Genomic DNA, 18,774 nt, shown 5'->3' on the forward strand with positions numbered 1-18,774 from the left:
AATTATTTCTTGTATGGATAATGAAACTAAAGAAAAATAAAATTGTACAAGAATGGCCTTATAACTAGATGTACATAGCACCATCCCAAAAAAAGGAAATCAAAGCTAATAAAGAAATAGCAACATAAAAAAGACAAATGAAGAGCCAATCAGATAGAATGCTCCCCCCACCCCAATAAAAGTGTATGGAGGGTTAGATGTACATAGCACCATCCCAAAAAAAGGAAATCAAAGCTAATAAAGAAATAGCAACATAAAAAAGACAAATGAAGAGCCAATCAGATAGAATGCTCCCCCCACCCCAATAAAAGTGTATGGAGGGTTAGATGTACATAGCACCATCCCAAAAAAAGGAAATCAAAGCTAATAAAGAAATAGCAACATAAAAAAGACAAATGAAGAGCCAATCAGATAGAATGCTCCCCCCACCCCAATAAAAGTGTATGGAGGGTTAGATGTACATAGCACCATCCCAAAAAAAGGAAATCAAAGCTAATAAAGAAATAGCAACATAAAAAAGACAAATGAAGAGCCAATCAGATAGAATGCTCCCCCCACCCCAATAAAAGTGTATGGAGGGTTAGATGTACATAGCACCATCCCAAAAAAAGCCAATCAAAGCTAATAAAGAAATAGCAACATAAAAAAGACAAATGAAGAGCCAATCAGATAGAATGCTCCCCCCACCCCAATAAAAGTGTATGGAGGGTTAGATGTACATAGCACCATCCCAAAAAAAGCCAATCAAAGCTAATAAAGAAATAGCAACATAAAAATGACAAATGACGAGCTAAAAAACACAAGGGAGAAATTTCTCACAGATTCAGATAGTAATTCAGCCCCTTCAAAATCACTGATATCCCATTCTTCTAGCGACCTTGTGATAGCTTGTATGGCTGTGTGTGTATCCTTGATACCAGCAAATGATGCTGTAGTGCCCTTATGGAGACCGCGTGGGCTACTACCAAGCTCTATTTTGGGATAAATCGGCCTCTGTAAAGTCTTAACACTTGTTCCAATCAGACCACTTTCTTTACAGGCACCTTGTTCAGCTTCCTTTGTCTTCTTTTGTTCAATAAATCGATAAGCTTCAACAGCAGTTACACAGCCAGCAATTCGAGCTTCCTGCAAGATATTTTAAATGGAAATGGCATCATATGATCATATCTACACACTTAGACAGATGTGACTATAACTAACTCTTTTGGACAGCTACGATACATTTTTTCTTATAAAATATGGAATACGATACATATAGTATGTGTATATATAAAAATAAAAAATTCACAAAATATGAGTAAATATATAATATAGAAATAATTTAAAATAGAAGAGAATAAGATAAAACTTGAGAAAAATAAGACTAATGATCGAACAGTTGACATTGCGATTGGACTCTCTTTAAACTATTGAAATTTGAAACATGTCAGTTGGAAAATAAGTGGGATAGGTATACTAATATCAAGTCAGTGTTTCAACATGCAAGCAGTTGAAGAGACTTGGAGTGAATCTGATACTTATCCTTAATGTTATTTTTTGAATTATTCCTCCCAGATACCTTTTAGGTACTTATTTTTGGCGTATTGGGAAGTATCCGACACAGATACGGCGAAGAAAGTGGAGTATCCGTACATCATAGTTAATTAGTACTACCTCCGTCCCTATATAAGGCCCCCTAGTAAAATCACAGGAATTAAGAAAGTTATTGTAGTATTAAATATGTCAGCAATTTGAATTCTTTTACTAGTTTTCCCTTAAAGAGAGAGAATTGATTTAGGTTTTTATTATAGTATTTATTACAGATTGCAGAAAAAACGAAACATAATTAGGGATAGATAAGTAAAAAATAATTAATGGAGTTGAAAAATAGAATAGGGTCTTATGAAAAGGGACAAGTAAAAGTCTCAAGAGGGTGCACTATTTAGGGACAGAGGTAGTATAATTTAATTAAGGCAAAAAAATTCATGAAGTTCCTCAGCAATGGGTCATGTGCAGAAAGCATCTCTTGCTTTGAAACTCACCAACATAACTAAGCATTGACGTAGACATCGAACACAACATAGACACAGTCACATAGATATTAAATATAATTTAACAAAATGGAAGTGATTGGACGTAACTACATATTGGTTTTGGACATCGGTGCGTGTCAAACACTAAACACACCCTCAATGTGAAGTGTTGGTGCTAATAGCTCCGTCCTAAACTAAACAAAACTTGTATACTGGTGACAAATTAACCTCCAACCATCACCACTCAGTGGCATGATTTATGGAATGAAGGCTGGGTCACACAGCAGGCAGAACCCAAACCAGGCATGACGGTCCTTCTATTTCAGCAATTTCAGCGGATAAAACTATGAGTAGACTACGTAACCAAGGGGGAGTTGAAGTAACTCAACCTTTTCTAGTGAGATGGGACAAAATCCCAGTCAAATGCAACATACTATTTTTCAGTTTCTAGGTGGGGCTCAAAATCTGTTGATGCGAGAGTTGGTGAAAAGGAACAAAGGCCTCTGTTTCAAGTGCAGGCAGCATTATAGCCCCATTCATCCTTTATAAACTATAAATAACTACAATATATGCAGTTAAAGCATGTTCACAGCAACAGAATGCATAGTAGAATATAATACCTGTAAATCTTGTATTCTTTTGACAAGCCGGTGTTCTTCAATAACAGTTTTTAGCAACTCCTCATGCTCTTCTTTAGAATGAAACCGCATGAAGACCTTGTACGGTTGACATATTTGAAGCTCTTCAGGTGAGAGAGATTTCTCAAAAGGATCGGGACATAGTAAATCTCTTTCAAGTATAAAATTTTTTCTGCGCTTCCGTTCATCTAACCTGCCAAGAAGTTTCTTACACTTACATATCAGGAATGGAGGAAAACAGAATAAACACTGAATCCAAATATATCTTAAAAGATACTACACTACACAGGACTTTGGCAATACAAGGATAGGTGTGTTGCTTACAATTCAAAGACGTGCTAAAGCAACAGAGATGTCAACGTTGTGGGGTGGGGCCGAGAAGGGCTCACCTTCCCCATCCCCAATGCTGGGATCTAAAATGGGAAAATTACATATTTCCATTCTCATCCCCAATAACTAACAGAGCTCGATTGCATTTCATTTACCGTTGAAAGTTATAATTGTAAGTATAACTTCAAAAAGTTTAATTTTATCTAAATTATACAAACCGAAATGTTTCCTTTCCAATAATACATACATATTTTCATATATATAGGGAGGACTTAGGTGAGAACACTTGTTATTGTGAGAAATGCAAACAACTTATCACAATCATTAGATCATAATTAGCTAAACTTAATGGTCTAGATTATTCTATACTTAAAATGGATAAATAGCTATGTCTGCCGCCACCATGTTTTCAAAATAACAAAATAGGGTACCCTGCTCATTCTTCGGTTATTTGAAAGCACGCGAAAAACAGAATTCAGGTTGTTTTAAATAAAAACTATTTACAGCCGCTTAGAATGACGAAAAACAATTCAAAATAAATATACTGATGGAACTCATTGTTTAATAATTAATATAAAAAAGAGAAGTACCAATGGAGGAGTTTGTATGAATCATCATGGTACTAATAAAAAAATGTACTAATATGGGTTTATCAATTTGCAAAAACGAAGACAAACCAACTACGTATTATATATATTAAATAATTTGAGAATTAGGATTTCTAAATGAAGAGGACTTACGAATATTGATTCATCGCAAAGACGACATTAGATCAACGATTCAGTTACATATTATATATTAAATAATTTGAGTATTAGGGATTATAATTCAAGAAATTTGCACTATCACAACACTGTTGCAAACATGGCGGCAGTAGACGGAGCAATTTGTTTCTCAAGGAAGAGTCGTTCGCCGTACCTATTTTAAGTATAAAATAATTGGACCATTAATTTTAGTTAATTGTGATTTAATGGTTGTGATAAGTTGTTCTCATTTCTGACAATAACAAAGTGTTCTCACCTGAGTCGCTCCTTATATATATATATAAGATGTCATGTTAACTCAGAATCAGGTAATCCCAGGGAAAAGGTAAAGAAACTAGTTTAGATGCTTAAAAATCTTGAAATTTACATGATTTCTTATGGGACCATATCTAGATGGTAATTTGTTTTCATTAATTGAGAAGAACAATAAACCTTTTTATTTGACAATAAAGTAAATTACACATACCTTTTTGAGTAGATACGGAGCACTTGCAGTTTCATTTCATGTTCAGCTTCAGTATCAGTGTCCTTAAATTCCATTTCTGCTAAAACTTGCTCTGCATCATTGTCGTATTCAATATCAAATTCACCTCTCTTAAAATTGTATCCTCTTAATTCTTTCATATAAGACCTATCTTCCCCAGAAAATTTAGGTTTCTTTTCACCAATGCTCCGATCTGCTTGAGATTCTACTAACCAAAAAATTGCAATTGAGTGTATTAGTACATGAAATGATGTTCTCTAATTTACCGGTTAAGTAAGCATATTGCAATACAAACTATACTTTTTATAAATATATTGGGGAAAGGGAAATTATTATTATTAGTAACAGTGGCACTAATGACTATTTTTGTCCCACATGGAATTTGATCTCCGTCCCTTGAGGTTACAAAGTCAAGATTTTATGACTAAGTTGACACCTCATATACTTCAAAGTATGAAACCTTCAAAACATACGTTTGTGTTAAGAGCCAAGTGCATTACTATTAGAAGATACCGAATTAAAAAGGTCGATGTTAGGAAGAACACAGAGAAGAGTAAGGAATTGAAACCCAATTCGGTTAATAATAACTGCCTCATAGATACTTCACAAAATAACAATTGTATTTAGTGGTATATGTAGACCTAGGGATTAGTTAGAAGAGTTAGTCCGTTTTTTAGAGGGAAGGAAGGTGGATAAGGAGAGATACAGGACACTCAAACATCCTAGAGGGTCAAATGCCATATGTTTAGTCTTGGGCGTCAGAGGTCTGTGTTAAGAGTCACATATTGAATGTGATAAGGTCTGAAAAAGTGTTTATAAGTAGGAGACATCTTCACCTTATAGCCGGTTTCGTGGATTGAGTGTATGAGATTGGCCCAACCAAAATTCAAACATGGATACAACGTTGCAGGGTCAAGCCATTGCTTCAAACCCAATAACTCATGTCCTTTGCACCACTTTGTATTGCATCATACTTGTTTATAACCATAAACATTCCTTGTTGTTGTATGTTCTATTTAGGGTTAGAGAGGAAACATATCTCAGATTTAGTTGTTTCTCTATAGTTGGGGAAATCTCTAAAGATGTAGGATCTGATTTGTAAAAGCTCTCATATCTAAATGTGAACAATATTAAGCCTTCAAGCCCAAAGGAATACTATGTGTTTATCAGATTTTGTTATCCCATAGTCTGTTCAGAATTAAATAAATTCTACAAGCAATTATATTATACCGCTTCTCAGGTATGTCAAAGATTTTACAAAAATTAATTTGGTCAATAAAAGATCAGAAGCATCAAACTGGTTCTCTAATGAAATTTTTGTCATTGATGGATGTCCATTTGTCCTACTAAACAGTAACTTTTGATTACTGTGATCAAAAGATTATCCCTCAAGGACAAAATTAATGTAATAATCTTTCAAGAACAAAACTAAGGTTCTGAAAATCCTGAGACATGTTGTTCAGAATTCACAAACTAGCCAATTTTTACATGACTGTCAAAAGCAGCAAACACATCCATAGAAATTCCTACTTCAGAAACAAAATAAAGGGCAGTAACTTTCATTTGATACTCAGAAAACATACCTTCCACCTTAACTCTATCATTATTTTGGCTCACATTGGAAGCCTTCTTGATTGTACTTGAAAGAGCTTTATCGCATACTGAAGTCATATTACCCATTAACATAAAATGTCACTACAAAATGGTAAAGGAATACTTTTCTCAAGCTATATGATTGTACCTGAGGTTAGCCTAGACATTGTTTGATTAGTGGCTTCTTCCTTTTTAGATTCTTCAGAGCTGAGATGTTGCACCAAAGATTAACAAAGTCATAAATAAACAAATTTAAATAATCAGAGTAAATGAGTGAGGTGTACTTTATTCCATCAGACATGAGAGGCTCTTCTTTCAGAGTAAGCTCTGCCTTTGGAGGAAATTCTGCATGTAAAACATAACATGGAACAAAAACTTGTATTATTAAAACAATTTCCAAGAAGCTTGACACTGCAAAATTGCAACCAACAATCAGGGAGTACAGCATGCATGCACCCCAACACTAGCACAAGTTAGAAAATTTTCCTAAAGTTTTATAAACAGCATCAATCCACTAGAGAATTTTTTAAGAACTAGCCAAATAGAATGATATCATATAAATAACTGCATATTTTTAAAAATCTTCAGGCACAAAATCTTGAAGTATTAAACTTACTTTATGACAAAAGAGCTAAAATAAAATTCCGTTCAAGGCAATTGGCAAGTAAAAATAATGTATTATTAGCCTTCCATGTCAGCAATCTACAGTGGCATTTGAAAAAACACATTGCATTATTTAGCAGCAATTAAACATATCAACTTCTAAGTTTCTCCCTTCACTAACCAAACTTTCCTAAATACAGATTCTGTCAGTGAAACTACATTAGAGAATAATTGATCCATATCCTCCATGCGAGACATACATCTCTTGTAATTATTGTGATTAGTCAATAAATTCACCTTGTGCGAGACAATGGAATACAGTCAATCAGGTTGTTGGATATTAATATGCTAATTGGGAAAGTTCACCGGTTAATAAGAGATCTACTTATAGGTATAGCATAATCATTTAAGATAACTAAATATCTTGGAAAAGTAAGAAATAAAATATTTTAGCAAGGTGACATGCTAGAACAAAAAACCTTAGCCATGACATTGGCCATATTTGTGAGCTCATTTGACTCAAACAGTTTGAAAAGTTACAGAAAGGACTCTCATATGCGATAAACAAGCTACCTTACACATCGCCTAGAATTTAGAGTTCCATGAGAGAACTATACACTTGAGAACTAAACACTTGATATATCCAAGAGAAGATAATATCCGGAGACAAAACTACCCAATATGTCACTCAAATGACCAGACCAGCTAGAAGATGTATTCGCTAAGTCTTGGAGGATCATCATATAAGCTACTCTGTGAGAAGGTTAGTACACTGTACACATGATCTATATGCTCCACTCGGCTACACATAGCTTTTGTTTCTCTTCTTCTCAACACAACCACTTGCATGTATGTAGGTTCATGAATAAAACAAATTAATCATGTCAAGCATGCAAAATCTCCAAAAATTGTGATTTAGATCATTGAGAAACAAACCTCTGTTGACTTGATGTCCCTTTGCCATGGCAAGGAGTTCCTCTTTGCTCTTTCCCATAACATGAGACAAATCCTGTGCACATACAAACAATTACACCATGCATTCAAACATTGATTGCATGTCTGCTATCGATAACAGAGTTGTCAAATAGCCTTACAGGTAGAGGAAAACATGGTGAGTTCATGTATACATCATTATAGTGGTCAATACACTGAGGTTTTCCTTTTGTTCCAACATAGTCTGCAACGTCATTCCAATGCCCAAATCCATACATTTCAATGGCCTAAAATGAAACAGTTTGTTATGAAACATAATCTTCATAATAAGAAATGAAGCAGAAATCCAAACAATATTTAACATATAGCAGGTAAGAAAAAAGAAGACAGAAGAGTTCCATACTACATACTTCAAGAAGTAACCTCTCTTCATCTGCACTCCAATCTGGAGATGTAAGTGGAAAAGATAGATTATCCTGTAAAAATAAATATGTTTTAAAACTTAAATTAATACACTAATGTCATCCATGCTTAACCATGGGTATAGATGCAATCATGCTGGAAACTTCATTCATAAAGAGATTTTATTGCTGTCAGCTTTAAAAAATACATAGATGATGAAAGAACACAAATCAAGAAGGAGTTGAAAACTTTCATTCAGCTTTTATCGCCTTATGGTAGCTGTCAAAATATGTTTCTGTTTAATATCCCTCAAGTATAGGGACTCAGTTGAATAGGAGTATTAGTAGGGATTTAGTTATATATAAGTACTAATAGGGATTTAGTTATATATGAATACTAATAGGATTTGGTTGTTTAGTAATCTAGTATATATATACCTAATGTATTGCCAACATAATTCAATTCAATAAATATATTTTACTTTAATTCTTGAGATGGTATCAGAACTCTCGATCTTTGAGAGCCTTGCTTCCGCATAAACCCTAGCCGCCTTTATGACGGTAAACTTAGCCACCTTCATTGTGGTCCTTGCTTCCATATAAACCCTAGCCGTCTTTATGGCGGTAAACTTAACCACCTTCATTGTGGCCCTTGCTTCCGCATAAATTTTCCGCCTTCATTGCGGTTTCTATTTTCATGAAATCTTAGCCACCTTCATTGCGGTTCCACCTTCATTGCGGTTTCTATTTTCCTGAAATCTTAGCCACCTTCATTGTGGTCCTTTTTGCCGCCTTCATTGCGGTTTCGCCTTCATCGTGATTTCTATTTTCCTAAAACCTTAGCCACCTTCATTGTGGCCCTTTTTGTTGTCTTCATTGCAGCAACTTGAAATTTCTTTTTGGCCTAATTTGCACTCCATATAACTCCTCCCATGACAACCTTGCAGATCTTCTAACTAAAGGGCTACACAGTAGCAACTTTGAAAGAATTGTATTCAAGTTGTGAATGGAGAACACCTATTCACCAGCTTGAGGAGGAGTGTCAAAATATGCTTCTGTTTAATATCCCTCAAGTATAGGGATTCAGTTGAATAGGAGTACTAGTAGGGATTTAGTTATATATGAGTACTAATAGGAATTTAGTTATATATGAATACTAGTAAGATTTGGTTGTTTAGTAATCTAGTATATATATACCTGATGTATTGCCAACATAATTCAATTCAATAAATATATTTTACTTTAATTCTTGAGAGTAGCCATAGAGGGAAAGATAGAAAGAAAGTTCATGTGTATGCTCAGAACAGGGTTCGGAAAAGCGCATAAGAGAAGTGATATATAAGCATAGCTGATTAAAGCACATGCAACAAACAGCAACAGCTTATTCCAACATATTTAGTGAAAATATTTTCAGAGGGAAGAGAACTGTTATCATCCTAATGTGATATAACACAATATTTATAGACTATTAATGCAAGTACTAATTGTTCTCCAGGTTACAAAACAATCTGGTTTTCAAGCAACAAATTAACACAATTAAAGGATTTTATACAAATATGGTCAGAGTACAGTCTCTAGCATCTAATCCTGCCCATTCTTCAATTTATAAGGAAAGAAAAGATATAACAGAAAGAAACCAAAATATTCTGTCATTCATCCACAGTATCGAAATCCAATTTCATATTAAGAACTTTAAACATTAAGTGCAAAAACTTTATACAACAGCAACAACCAAAACATTTTCCTACTAATTGGAAAGGTTATCAAAATCCTGAATTAGCTCATGGAATCATATAACTCTACGATTCCAGGTGTCCAATACTGGTTGACTCGATTGTGGAATGGAAGCTATTTAGCATGGACTCGTGAAATCAAGGTTTTAAGAGATCAGGTTTTTTAAAAATTTGGTCCAAACGGTTGGCTCATCTTGTGAAACCCCATTTTCTTCTCTTGCTTACAAATGAACAGAGCAGAGCGAAAACAGTCAACAATTTGCAACGAAAGGAAAATGAACGTTAGGACACCCACCGGCGATGCTAATGTTGAAGATCCTTTATCATCTGGGGAAGAACTTGATGAAGATGACGACGATGATAGCGATGAAGAAAATGATGCCATTGAAGGATTAGTCATTTGAAGAAATTAGCTCCTTTTTTAAAATGTTTAAACTTAGGAACTAATGTTTTTATAAAATTATGTGATTTGATCATTTATGTAGTTTGACCATATCTAGTACTTTGCTTTATTATTTTGATTTGCAGCTTTTTTTTATTATGGAGTTCAAATTTTGAATTGTTATCTTGATGGTTTTTACATTATATATAAGTATATATGTCTATGTATAGAGAGAAGATATATATATATATATGTAAAGAGCAACTTTGGTGAGAACACTTAGTGTGAGAAATGAGAACTATTAATTACATCCTTTAGATTATAATTAACGGCGTAGATTAAATTTTCATTAAAAGAATATAGCGTGTTCTCACCTCCACTAAATTAATTATTTGCTTTCGTCTTGCAGCACCACTTATATGACCATCTCTGCCTTGGCCCCTCTCGTGATGCCACTATCCATGGCCGCCATGCAACTAGATCGACGGCCCCAAATATTTAGTATATATCCTGAAATTTGAAAAATTGCATTGGTATCCTTAATTTTTTACTGACCACCTTAAAATTTTATATTTACACCTTATACCTAGAATATTTAAAGTCTGAAATTACTTTCATAATTCCATTAGACATTTCTTTCTATCTTCTCTCTAAACAGACTAAACCTAATTTCTCTTAACTCTCATCTCTCCAAAATACCATTGTAAGTCTGTGATGACGGCAAGAGCCGGCCAATTGCCACCAGCCATCCACGACTACCTGAACCTCGCGTTTCAATTGTGCGACGGCCACAACCCATAGAAGTAGAATTGCACGAGGAGGAGAGGTACTTGTGTTGTATTGTTACGTTTATGGATGGATATTTATTATTTGTTTTATGAATTTTGATACACGAAAAAGATTTGTCATCTGACATATAATTTTGGGGAGATTATACATATGAATTTGATTGAATGTATGGAAATAGTTAAATTTTATAAAATAAAAAAATATTTATGTTAAAAAATTTAAAAAATAAATAATTATTAATTGTGACAAAGTTGTGAAAATTGAAAAATAAATAATTATTAATTGTGACAAGGTTGTAAAAACCATATTATATGGGTGTATTGGATAATTGTGGTTTGATATATGTTAATTGTTTGTGATGAATTCCGACTAAACTTGATTTGACAGATGTTAATAGATATGGTAATTAATATAGATATTGTCAGTATCTTGTTGTAATTTTAGATTCTATAATCGGTGTATTTTATGAGTAGAATTGTGGTTGTTGTGTTATAGTTGTCGAAATGTATACTTTCTAATATGTGAAGGTGACATGTTATCTGAACATCTTTTCTTGTTGCATGAATTAATTATAGGGACTAAAATTTATTTTATCAACTTTTTTAATTATTAAAATTGCATTTTTTTTTTAATTAGGAGCCAAATTTTTTAAGTTTAACACAGGGCCTCCATAATCTTTAAGACGATCCTACAACTATCATAGGGCATTCTTGCCATGGTTTGCGAGTTATTAGGATACACTTGGAATACATATTATTTCAGTCTTGGATTATTTTGCGAGTTCGACTGCAAAGCAGCTGATTTCGGGTTGGAAAGGGAATGGTCAAAGCAGAGAATTAATTTTAAGGAAGTGAGAACACACTATGTTTTTAATCAAAACTTAATTTGAGCCGTTAATTATAATCTAAAGGATGTAATTAATAGTTCTCGTTTCTCACAATTTATTCCAGCTGAACAAGTGTTATCACCAAAGTTGCACCTTATATAGTATTATTATTACTATTATTAATATTAAGTAGAGTAGTTGTTTACAATCCGAGTTCACCTAAGCAAAATGAGTTCACCAAGACCCTCAAGTTTGACAGCATTGTTGGGATCGACTACGTAGATCAAACAACATCATGTTTAATGATAGACCATTGAAATCAAAACCTTTTTTAACAGCTTGGCAAATAAATTTTTGAGGTCTTCCTCTACCCTTAGTTATTGGACAATCCTCCATCAATTTTATGTTAGAGAAAAAAATAAAGATGTGACTATGTGAAAGTAATACAATAATTATAAAAAAGGAACAATTCAAATAAGGTTTCATACCATAACCCGATATGGATGATTGCTTTTATGAGGTGTCACCTCAGCACCAACAGAGAAGCACTCTATGCAAAGATCAAAATCTTGACACACGACGCACTTGATGCGAATCTTCCCTGAAATATCTTTGTTGCAGTAATTACAGTGATATAGTGATGCTTTGCCTTCAGTTATTCCCAAGCCTACCACATTTAGGAAATAGTATTACAGAAGATGTTAACTGACTTTTTTATGGAAGACAATAATGTGTTAATTAAAATCACCTGTAGATGAAGTTTCTAAATTCTCTGCATATAAAGCGGCCCTTTTTCTCTTGGATCTAAAACAGAAAGCATAGAAAGAAACAACATTACAACAAATGTGGCATTAAGCATTCAAGAAGATATTAATGCATCCAAGGGCATGCTGCAAAACAAGAATCTACTAAAAAAAAAAAGGAATTTCTAGGACAACAAGAAGTACACACTGGTTTGTCCTATAGCGCAGTAAAGGCCTATGTCACTTACAAAACAAGAGAAAATTGAAAATTCACTATCATGTGATCAATGAAAACTAAAAGAAGTAGTCACTCCACTCAAATCTTAATACACCCAGATCCTCATAATTTCTGATATTTTATACACCCTAAAACCAACTGATTTGGTCCCTAAACTCCCCCCTCAAATATCCTACTCCCTCCGCCTCATATAAAGTGTCACATTAGCAAAAGAAAAATGGCGCAAAATAAGTGTCGCTCCATGTTTTAATGCAACATTAATTATTTTATATTCCAATTATACCTCCAAATTAATACCATGTGCATCATTCCTAAGTCCATTATACTTCACTATCCATTTGTGAAAGTGGTTAACATCCAATAATAATTGCATAGATACACATATATGATCATAGCAATGCAGATTTACATTAGATGAATAAATCATCAACAAAATTGTTTCTTCAGGAATAAAGGGGGCTTTGAAAGATAAATATGATGCATTTTGTTTGTTGTGCATCAATGAAGTTTAGAGCTATGAATAATTCATTCAACTCACATTTTGCTAACTGAAACTTCATGAGTTGAATAATAATGGATAAGCAGTTGAACACAGTTGCACGATAAAAAGGGAAAAAGAAGATCCTTCAATAAACATGTGACTCGTGTTTCATAACATGACTTTATTTATTGTGTCATTCTTTTAAATCGCTCTTGTTTAATTTAATTAATTTTTATTAAACATGGTATAATTTAAAAAACAACCTGTGTCATAATTTAAAAAAGTAAATAGCCCGTGTTAAAAACAACCCGCATTATAATATAAACAACCCATGTTATAACATGACTTTATCGAGTGTGTTACTTACAAAACAACCCGTGGTATAATTTAAATTATAAGCTTTTGTAATAATTTGATCCATAAAATATTACCAACCCTGCCTAAGGAAAAAGTCTTTTGTGGCTGTTGTTTAATTTAATCGAATTGATGGCAAGCTTTAAGATGGTTTTTAGTACTGTTCCAAGTTTTATGAACAATGAAAAAAGAAAGAAATAAAAGTAACTTAGAATGTTAATTAATATAACCATAGCCACCAAATAAAACCAATGTATTGTACATTACATGGGAAGTATAAACACTACTTTTAGAAGAGAAAAGAAAGAAATAAAAGTAACTTAGAATGTTAATTAATATAACCATAGCCACCAAATAAAACCAATGTATTGTACATTACATGGGAAGTATAAACACTACTTTTTGAAGAGAACAGAAAGAAATAAAAGTAACTTAGAATGTTAATTAATATAACCATAGCCACCAAATAAAACCAATGTATTGTACATTACATGGGAAGTATAAACACTACTTTTTGAAGAGAACAGAAAGAAATAAAAGTAACTTAGAATGTTAATTAATATAACCATAGCCACCAAATAAAACCAATGTATTGTACATTACATGGGAAGTATAAACACTACTTTTTGAAGAGAACAGAAAGAAATAAAAGTAACTTAGAATGTTAATTAATATAACCATAGCCACCAAATAAAACCAATGTATTGTACATTACATGGGAAGTATAAACACTACTTTTTGAAGAGAACAGAAAGAAATAAAAGTAACTTAGAATGTTAATTAATATAACCATAGCCACCAAATAAAACCAATGTATTGTACATTACATGGGAAGTATAAACACTACTTTTTGAAGAGAACAGAAAGAAATAAAAGTAACTTAGAATGTTAATTAATATAACCATAGCCACCAAATAAAACCAATGTATTGTACATTACATGGGAAGTATAAACACTACTTTTTGAAGAGAACAGAAAGAAATAAAAGTAACTTAGAATGTTAATTAATATAACCATAGCCACCAAATAAAACCAATGTATTGTACATTACATGGGAAGTATAAACACTACTTTTAGAAGAGAAAGATACTTGAAGTGATTATAATATAACATTCAAATGTAAAGATATATCTTAAAGTCCTGTTAACGGTACCTCATTTGGAGAGAGGAGTTCAAAAGGGAATGAAAGGCCGGGTGACTTCTCATTTTAAGCCAATATTGTTATTTAAAGAAAAATGTCTTCTCATTTAAAGACAACATTCTTATTTAAAGAAAAATCTCTAAAATGGGAGTCAATCACATAACCTTCCGATCATTCCTTATTCATTTCTAATAAACAATTATTTCTTTTCTCAATTTGGACAACAAAAATTATACCCCTCCGCCCTTCTCCAAAACCCATCCCTGAAAAAAACATAAGGATCTCGGACTAATCATGAAGGATTACAGAGCAAGACACGTAGATAAATATGAAGCCTTATCAAGTGACTACATGCTCTTATGAGAGGCACTAATCTTGATTATACAACCATAAATGAATTATCAAAACTATAGTTAAGCAAAACAACCTCAACTTTATGGTCAATTAAGATCATTGTCTCTCAACTTTCACGCTCTCATTTTATATCCTGCTCATACCAGACCACCTAGTAGTACTCTTCTCTTTTGTATAAAACAGACATAATTGAAAAGAGGGAAACAACAGCATAAGCACAGCAATAAAATCAATGAGAGCAAAACTAGTTCCATATACACAAGGTTTCCTAGTCTTGAGTCCATGATTTGAACAGTTGGAAATAAAAAATAAAAGTAACTCGAGTATAATAAGATAATCTAGCCAATGCTACCAAATAAAACCAATATATTGTATATAGGAAGTATAAACACTACTTTCAGCGTAAGAGAAGAAGATAGAATCAAAATATCTAAAAGTCCCTCCAAGTGTTCTTTTGATGGAGCAGTTCAAGACGGAAAGAAAGGCAGGTAACTACTCATGTTAAGAAATCATTCTTATTTAAATGAAAAATGTCTAAAATAAGAGGAATTAAATGAGAGTATATCACACAGCGTTTCCATGGTTGTCAAACTCGCGAGTTAACCTGTAAACTCTGCATGCACACTCAATGTTTAGGTAGCAACGAGTCAACTAGCACATCCACTCATTTTTTAGTATACTTTTGTAAATATAAATCCATTTGGGTAGACTTGTCATTTAAGTCACAAGTTCGGGAGATGGATGACAACAAAAGAAAAATGCCTAAAACTTAGTCTTTTAGCGTGTTTGATTTGTTCCCTTCAGCCTTCTCGATCATAAGATTCATAACCTCACTTGATCTCTCAAACCTTCGAAAACCCATGCCCTTCTTCAAAACATCACCTGTGATTTAGACCTTCAACCTATTTACAGTTGAATCTTCACCCAAGCTTAGACCTTTGAGCAAAACCTCTGCCCCTCTCTGAAACTTCACCTAGGGTTCCCTTTGCAAACAAGCCTTTATCCTTCTAGCAAAGACCTTTGATCGACGAATCTCTAACAAACACCAGAGGAAAGTGCTGCACAATCTCTGATTAATCTCCTTTCCTCTTTCAACCTTTACTTAGAACCCGGCAATGCACAGAATAAGGTGTTGCAGATCTGAATATCTAGTCTATTGGATTTCAGTTTCATTTTTTTTTTCATTTTCACCTTTTAATTGGGATCTCCATTTAACTTTTTATTCTTTCAGTTTTCTTCTTTTCGTTTCACTATTTAGTCTAAATCTCCATTTACTAGCAAAGTTGTGGCTTTCTATTTTGCTTTATTAATGAATTGGAAGCTGAATTATTACGGTGAATGGTATTACATCATGTGTAGGTGCCATTTAAATGTTACGACATACAAGTCTAGTCTACGAGTCGAGTCTAGGAAACTCTGCTAGTTTTTAAGTTTACTCTGAGTTCGACAGCTTTAATTCCAATTATTCCTAATTCAATAATAATAAATTTTATATAATTTCTCAATTTGGAAAAAATAGAAAAGTTGCCCTCTCTCATACGTTCACCAAAATCCATCCCTAAAAAACAATAAGGATCTCAAACTAATCATGAGTAACAAAAGAGCGAAATACGCAAACACATACATACAAAGCGTTATCAACTGACGATACACTCTTATGAGAGACACTAATCTTGTTTAAATAACCATAAATGAATGACCAAAACAATATTTAAGTAAAACAACCTTTACTGTATAGTCAAGAAAATAAATGTCACTGGACCTAGTAGTACTCTTCTCTTTGTATAAAACAAACATAAATTGTTGAAAAAATATATCAAAAAAAAAAATGGCATAAGCATAACAATGTCATCAACAAGAGAGAAAATCGGATTCTATAGTAAACAATAATTCTAGTCATGAGTCCAAAACAAAAAAACAGAGTAACTCATTTAGAAAAATTTGATCATGTTAAAGTGAAACCCTTATTCTGATGAGTGATAACTATGGCGCTACAATTTACAAATAAAGTCAAAATTTCCTTATCCTATGAAAGGATTTTATATCCGTCTTCCCTATCCGAAACCAAAAGTAAGAGAGGTTTGGGGATTAATTATTTTCATTGATAAAGCCAAGATCACAATGTATGTAAATATTTTGGTTTGTGGTAAAGTTTTGTTTGATGGTGGTAACAAGCAGAAGTAGAGAGAGTAAAATTGAAGTAGAAGATGGTAATCATAAACAAACCTCTGGTTGGGGTCATCGTCACTGGAGCGTGACGCGGTTCGGCACCGACCCATTTCTCAGCAGTCAATCAGCTCGGCCTTTGTTGCTTTGAACTCTCTCGACTACCTCAACTCTCAAAGGAACCGTTACTCCTTCTAGTCTCAGATTATTAATACATATACTCCTTCGTCTCGTATTGCCAGGGTCCTTCGATAATTTCACCTCAAAAAGTGTTTAAAAATATATACTCCTTTGTTTTGTATTGCCCGAATCTTTTTATAATTTTAACCTCAAAAAATGTATAAAGTTAAGAATAAGAATGAAAATATCAATTATACCGCTATAGCCTAACAAATGTTGAACTTATTAAGATTCACGTTATATCTTGGAGTTGAATTTAAAATATCGTCTGTACGTGTTCTTTATGGTGGTAATTATATTATTTTATATGTAAAAAAAAATATCATTTGTGTTAAATTATCTATTAAATATTTACATTATCATTCATCATTCGGTATCATAAATGTATGATAATGTAAACAATATTAATTTGGTATTATAAATGCATAATAATACAAATAATATTAATTAAATTGTATGATTAAAATTAAAAATAGAGCATTAAAAATTGAAAAGATGTTTAATTTTTGAAAAACAAAATATAGATAGATTACTTAATGTACTAGATTGGAGGGAGTATATTAGTATTACTATATAATAATAATTACCCTTTAATTAGATGTTAATTTTTTTAAGGGTTTAATAGACATACATTGCGTAAACTATTCTACATAGTTAATATTAATCATTAATTATATAGTTAACAATTTATGAAAGTTACAATCATGTAATATAAACTTGTATTAATTGACAATATAAAATTAATTTATATTATTAGTGTATAGTGTTTTTTCTCTTTTTCTAATTACTCTATTTTCTTACGTCAATAATTCTTTTACTTTTAGAAATTAAGTTTTCAATAAAATTAATTTGAAAAAATATAAATATATTTTGTTATTATTTTTAGCAAACTAAATGAGACAAAAATGTTTGAATGTGTTTCTTTTTTATATTTGAAACCAGAAAAATAAAAAGTATCTTGAGATAATAGTTTATTTAGTATTTTTTTTTCTTCATGTTTTTTCTAATTTTATTTACAGAAAAGGATAGGCGTTCCTTATCTGTGATTTAATTTTTTGTAATTTTGTGGTTTTTCACACACAAAAATATAGAAGGCCATGTTAGAATCAAAAAGTGATTTATATGATTCACCTTGGACCATCATTATTTATTGTTAGATTAGGTAAATTTTCTATATATTATCTTTTCAAATGTCATACCATATACATCAGGTCTATCTCTTTATAATTTATTTATTTCTTTAATTTTTTTTAATTTATCAAAATTGTTATTTTACCACTCTTACATCTTACAAATTTAATAGTCGTGTAAATCCCAATAATTTTATCAGTAAATAAATTAAAGGAGATAGTCATCATACATATACTATCGTTCGAAGACTAAATATTTCTCTATTTTTCTCTCCTTTAACTTCCATACAACATCTCTTTAATTGAATCAAAACCAAATGTAATATTTCTCAACATAGGATTGACCCAACATGCTTGTGGTCTTAAGTAAAAGTTAAAAAAAAATATTATTTACCAAATGTCTTATTTGCTCAAGAGTCCTTAAAAATAAATTAATAGTCTTGCTAGGGAGATTATATTTTGTTCATCGTAACTTATTAAAAACTAGGAGCCTTGTTGT

At 32.3% G+C, this 18,774-nt stretch overlaps 1 protein-coding gene across 2 annotated transcripts; it reads right to left on the reverse strand.

The window, feature by feature from the left end:
* Window positions 1–643: 643 nt before the first annotated feature.
* On the reverse strand, window positions 644–17,274 carry LOC101501610 (transcriptional adapter ADA2). 2 transcript variants are annotated; one of them, XM_027335140.2, is made up of 12 exons: window positions 17,026–17,274; window positions 12,237–12,292; window positions 11,977–12,155; window positions 7,768–7,833; window positions 7,519–7,644; window positions 7,361–7,433; window positions 6,106–6,166; window positions 5,970–6,028; window positions 5,812–5,889; window positions 4,211–4,436; window positions 2,633–2,843; window positions 644–1,125 (listed from the first exon to the last, which is right to left on the reverse strand). In XM_027335140.2, exons 1-12 carry the CDS (start codon window positions 17,076–17,078, stop codon window positions 751–753), a joined length of 1,563 nt encoding a protein of 520 aa, XP_027190941.1. In that variant the 5' UTR covers window positions 17,079–17,274; the 3' UTR covers window positions 644–750. The 2 variants fall into 2 exon arrangements, with proteins under 2 accessions (XP_027190941.1, XP_012571788.1); XM_012716334.3 differs by having other exon boundaries at window positions 4,211–4,433; window positions 17,026–17,271.
* Between the last annotated feature and the right edge of the window lie 1,500 nt (window positions 17,275–18,774).

This window comes from Cicer arietinum, chromosome 5 (genome assembly GCF_000331145.2).
Source record: "Cicer arietinum cultivar CDC Frontier isolate Library 1 chromosome 5, Cicar.CDCFrontier_v2.0, whole genome shotgun sequence".
Taxonomy (NCBI): domain Eukaryota; kingdom Viridiplantae; phylum Streptophyta; class Magnoliopsida; order Fabales; family Fabaceae; genus Cicer; species Cicer arietinum.